Genomic DNA, 6,000 nt, shown 5'->3' on the forward strand with positions numbered 1-6,000 from the left:
TTTTCACCACACCATGAGAATTCAATAAATGATCAGTCAGGCTTTTCACAAAGCCTTCTGGGTAATTTCACCTGCCGCTTGGAAACCTTTCGAGCTCTCTGGCTGGTGGCGAGATGGGAGGCTAAATAAATAAGCGACACAGAGTGGAGCAGCTACAGTGGCGGTTGGGAGCGATCAATCGGTCCTGTCAATAAGGCAGCATAATAGCTTGTGAAGGCTTAATTAGCCCACAATGAGTCCTCAACACGGTTCATTATGACAGGTGCAACCCATCGTGTGTGTGTGAGTGTGTATGTGCATGTGTGTGTAGCAGCTGCTCCATCATGCATAGACATGAAATCCACACTGACATGCTCTTGTTTGATGTCAACATTTTTGCCCCGATTGCAACCTGACAGGCATGCTGCAAATTAAACAAATGAAATGAAAGTGAAGCCGCGGCTTTAATGGACCTTGTCATGTTATTGCCATACATGCTTCTCACACATTATGTAATACCTCCACATGTTGTGTATTCTAGTAAAGCCTCAAATAGACAGTAGGATTCCTGAAACTTTCTACTCCGATGTATAGCAGAGGGCTGCTGATTACAAGCTGTCGACTGGCAAGGGTGCAAAAACAACCTTAGATGGTACCATCCCACTGACAAGATGCGACCTCAACTCAGGGGTGTCCAAACCTTTTCAGTGAGGTCCACATTCAGAAAAAATGATGGCTGCAAGAGGGAATACTTTAAAACTGTTCAAACTAGAGATGCTCTGTATTAGCCTATACCGATATCAGCCGATACTGATGTATGCAGCAGATGCCAGATGCCACTAGCTACATTTCATAAACAAACACAGAAAAAGTGCCATATTTATTTTAAACCCAACAAGTCATTCAACAAAATCATGACCAATACTCAGCTAAAATAACGTTCACCTACTATCAACAAGTAAGACTGGTCCGTCTCTCGGTTATTCTTCCTGAGGTGTGATATCAGGGGATAGGTTCCCAAAACAGCCCGCAATAAGTGAAATCCGTGAAGCAGCCAACTTTACTTGTTTGCAATTATTGTATATGTTTTAAGGCGGTAAAACTTCACAATACACTTTTCTCAGACAGGCATTAACGTTTTCTCACATTTCTCTCTTGTTTAAACACTCTCAAAGTTCAAATTTTGTTTGAATTTTCATGATCAATCTCTTGGACACAACAAATTATTAAGTGACTTACCATATTCACTCATGTGACATGCCTCGTCCCGGCGCCGTTCGGCTGTAGCGTTTTTGTATCGTTGTTAAAACATATTGCTCCTGTTGTAGTATTTTACTCCTCCTGATAGTCCCCCATGAACCGCTGATTCATTTACAGTAACTCCATAATGGCGCCCTAGCAATTAGCAAACAGGAAACACGGCAGTGGCGCATGAGAGATCGATAATGGTCTACAGTCAATCAGAACGCAGAACACAATGGGCGGGTTCTTCCTTAGCCAATCAGGACTGTTGTGGCTCTATATTTAGCCGGCTGACGGACGACATCTTCACACCAGCGGCACACGTCTTCAACTCTCACGTGAGTATCGTTTTAATAACGATCTGATTCGTATCACGGTTCGTGGTTGCCGATAAGATTCAAGGACAATATTGGTTCATTTAGAATGATACGATCTGAAACAATTCAGTAACTTTAAATCAATTCAGTAACTTTTTAGGCAAAAATTCAACCAGTGTGACTGTGATATGATTACATGGATACTGGACAGTGCAGGTGAAGTTTCCAAGATTCCTGTTGTTTTTTGTACGTGAATCGGGTATAAATTATTTATAATGCTAACATTCTTAAGAATAAATTATCAATGAGTACAAAAAAATTGTTAAAAATGCAATACAAACTCAGGATGAACTGAGGGTGGTATAGCTTGCCATAATTCATTATTCCCTTTAAATAGTGCAATCCAAACCCACGCTTTGCACCCAATGAGCGACATTATGCAAACTCCTCAGCAAATTAAAGTGGTATGGTATTTTCAATTTGGTGTTGAAACTTTCTCACCTTTACGGGCGATGGAAGCAGGGGCTTTTTTTGTGCTGATAATCCTCCCGATCAGAGCAGCCATTTGAAAGAACGGCGCAGCAACTAGCAAGAATACACTGACAGAAGTTTTGCAGCACACATATATGCTACAAAATGTTGAAATATGCTAAATCAAGTCTGTGATTAATTTTGTCTGATAAAACATGGCTGGAACTTTAACTTGATACCTCATTCACTTCTCTACCCAAACTATTAAAGAAGTTAAAGCAAATTTCATACCGGAAAATAGTGCCTTTGGTTCCCATTTCCTTAACATTCAGTCAAGACAAAAACTGTGATCAACCCACGGACGTTGGCAAGTACAACCGTACTACAAAATATTTGTTTTAAAGTCAACAGAGTAGCCATTTACATTTTTTGATAACCAAAAAGTCCAGGGGAGAGCATCAAGTGTAGCAATGCAGCAGCAGCACGCTGTATCCGTTTCCACGCCACACTACCAACTGCAGGTACACAGTAGTTCCGGGGCAAATTTACATATTTCGGATTTTAATGAAATTTCGTCTGCAGATAGATATTAAAGTGAATTTATATCCTACATAAATTTGATCTTGTCCCAAAGCTCCGATCCATGAGTTTGAAAAGCTTACTTTTCTGTATACGAATTAAAATACACCCCATATCATATGAAAAAATAGCATTTTTAAGGACCTTCCCATGGACTCTTCTAATCGAGCGCGCACGCACAGTGTTAGATTTTTGCATCGTTAAAATACTGTGATTGTATTTGTAACATTCCTACTTATGTGTTTTGACCTGGACAAGCCACGCTGGACGATGACGTCACTAAGCGTCACTGCTACTGGACCGTACTGTCCAGAGGTGCACAAAGCGTCCTTACTTTGCATCCTGTCCCATAAATGTCACTTAAAATAAGGCCAGATGAGTTAAATATCAACACTGAATGAAGTGAATGAACTGAAGAAAAGAAGAAACGAATCAACTGTATTTCACAGGTCCACGACTACTCCCATGACCACCACTTACCCGGAAGACAATGACGTCACCGACAGGCAGACTGTAACGCAGGGGTCACCAACCTGGTGCCCCCACGACCACATGAGGCGCCCGCAGGCCTGCTTTTCATTCAGGTTTTCAGTTAATAATGTGAGAACACCCGAGAAAAGTATTCTGAAACATAAAATGTGAGTTGTGGATACCAGCATTTTGTGAATGTTTTGGTAAAACAAGCATATTTGATTTGTTTGGGTTGAAATAAGGTATGAAAATCATTTCTACAAAAATGAGTAGCTCGTGGCCATTTTCATTTTCTAAAAGTAGCTCTCGCAAGAAAAAACGTTGGTGACCCCTGCTGTAACGTTTCACGTCTTTATCATGAAAAGTGATTAAAGAAAAGCACATCCGTGGTATAAAGCCTGCCGTGCTTAAATCCAATGTTCCGAGTATCGATTCAAGTGATTTGTTATTGGAAACTTGATATATACTGTATATATATATATATATACATTTTATTTTATTTTATTTTTTTATACAAAATGCCCCTCGGGGCCACACTTTGGACACCCCTACAGGGAAAATAATGTACTTTCTTGTAAGGCAACATAGTAGAAGTGATGGCTCAGTTTAACAAACTGTAAGCCTGATGTTATTTGTGTTTATTATGATTAAGAAGCATCTTTGTGGATGTTAGGCGATACGTGATGATGGTGGTGTCCCGTGCATGACAAACATGTATCTCCGGGTCTTGTGCGGGTGTTCTCTCCAGAAAGAAGTTTCTATTTTGTGATTTGGAGTTGAGGCAGCCCTGTGACTAGATCTACTTTTAGATATTAGCTGGGTTGCTGCAAGTCAGATAATTGCAGCAGTGCCCTGGAGCAAGGCATTGGACCATGACACCAGCCTCCTCAGGCTGACTTCTCGGTGTTTGCAGCATCACTAAGACGATTGAAGCACGTTCTAGACGGCATTCATGAAGATGCGCATGCAGCCGAGTGAGTACAAGAAGCTTCTCACCAGAGTTCCTCAGCTTTCGGTTGCGGAACACGGAGATGATGACGAGCAGGTTGCCCAGTACGTCCACCACCGTGGTGAAGATCAGAACGCTGGCCAGGATGGCGATGACCCAGGCGGGGCGGCCGCTCTCCTCCGCGGCAAGCGCCCGCTCCAGCTGGCCCAGCCGCGGCTCCTCCGAGCGGTTGTGGAGGACAGTCAGCGTGTCCGGCATCACTCGCCTTCACTGGCCGCCGAGTGAGCGCGATGTCCCGCGGGTGCCGCCGTTGTCGGTGGGTACGGCGCGGAGCATCGTGGTGGAGGTGATGATGGTGATGAAGGTGGGTGCCTTCCACTGGATCGTCAAGTGCTGCTTTTTAAAATGTTGCAAAGACACTTGATATGAGGAGGGAGGGGGTCACGTGTGACCTACATAAAGTTACACGGGTAAGTGTCTTTGTTCATATTTGCACCAAAAGTCCTCCATTAGATGTCCCTCAGGCTGAGAGGAGCTGCTCAGATGTTTGAGGGGGGTTCCGATCCTCTTGAAGGCTGCCATCGTTGACTCTCATCATCCATTTGTGTGTGGGGGGGGGGGAAGAAAAGACGAGTCCAAAATGCGTCAGACAACTCTTGTGTGCTGTAACAAAAAGCCAAAGAGGAGCGTGGAGATATCTTCTCTAAACCATTGTGACGCCTCTGCTGCAACGCACGCGCCTCCATGCCCTCGCGATGTGATTCCGGAGGAGCATCCCCCCCACGCACACACATATACACACACTTTCGTGCACGTGCACAAGCTCGATCCCCCCCCCCGTGAGGCGCGCAGTGGTGGAGACACCCTGCGAGTAACAGCAGAGCACCTCCTACACGCCTTTATATGTTCTCCCCCCCCTCCGCCCGCTCTCTCCATCTCCCAGCATGCACAGCAGTGCCAACATCAGCCCCCGGCCCGCGGGCCAAATCTGGCGCATGACTGACATCAGAGCGGCCTGCAAGTTCAGTTCAAAACTTGTGAGAGACATTTGGTTTGCTGCAGATTCATGAAAACATCAGATAAATGACATACAGGCTCTCTTTTGCGTTACAGCTTTAAAAACAGAAGAGCACTCCTGTCACATAGACAATCTTTGACGCCAAAGATCCTGTATATAACAGTAGCACCCTTCTTTTCTTAAAGACCTACCTCAAAAATGTCACAGCATATCATCTGCCCCCTAGTGGCTGTACCTACATTTTGGAAACAAGTGTTTTCCTGACAAAACAAATATTTGCAGATTTTCTTCTTTGAAAGCGAAGCCCATTTTTAGTCAAGAAAAGTGCCAAAGGATCATAGCACTTCTTAAAGCGTTCTCATATGTCATGCACGTCCTACTTACGTCCACTAGGGGGCGTATGTGCACTCTATCTGGCGCTATAAAAGGTGTGTTTATTGCAAAGCTGAGTATTTCACTCTGATGGATGGTTTTCATGGTGAACACACTAACAGCCACAGGAGGGCATAATGCGTGGAGGATTGTTATGATATGCTCTGATATATTGACCAGCCGCCAGTTCATGTATGTCTACGCTTTGGACACGTCTCAGCAGGGGCTCCCATTTCTGCCTGAGCAAGCAATATGTGCGCATGCTGGAGCGAAATAATTGCATTTAATTATCACATCCTGCGGTCTAAACCCATCCAACGGATAACTGGTGGCAAAAGTGCAGTGGAGCCCTTCATCACGTCCACTGGATTTATGCGTCGTCGATATTGCGAGCGCTGACACATCCAGGCCAGCGCTATTGTTTAACCCTTTGCTGCCGCTCGGCCTCGCGCTCCGACAGCTGCCCTGCAGGGCGAGAACAGATCCGCTGTCAGCCTGGTTGGCCTGACGTGATGACGAGGAGACAGACACTTCTGACTGACAAACCCGCACACACACAGTGGATGCCAAAAAAAAAACCAAAAACGAAGCCATTAATGTTA

General features: G+C 44.5%; 1 protein-coding gene across 1 annotated transcript in view; it reads right to left on the minus strand.

The window, feature by feature from the left end:
• LOC129168952 (melatonin receptor type 1B-B-like) overlaps nt 1-4,864 on the minus strand; it is an 81,473-nt gene extending 76,609 nt beyond the window's left edge. Inside the window, exon 1 of the mRNA XM_054754826.1 lies at nt 4,056-4,864. Coding sequence (XP_054610801.1) covers nt 4,056-4,266 — 211 coding nt within the window. The 5' untranslated portion in view covers nt 4,267-4,864. The remainder of the gene's footprint in view (nt 1-4,055) is intronic.
• Nucleotides 4,865-6,000: the final 1,136 nt, after the last annotated feature.

Source organism: Dunckerocampus dactyliophorus, chromosome 16 (genome assembly GCF_027744805.1).
Source record: "Dunckerocampus dactyliophorus isolate RoL2022-P2 chromosome 16, RoL_Ddac_1.1, whole genome shotgun sequence".
NCBI classification, from domain to species: Eukaryota; Metazoa; Chordata; class Actinopteri; order Syngnathiformes; family Syngnathidae; genus Dunckerocampus; species Dunckerocampus dactyliophorus.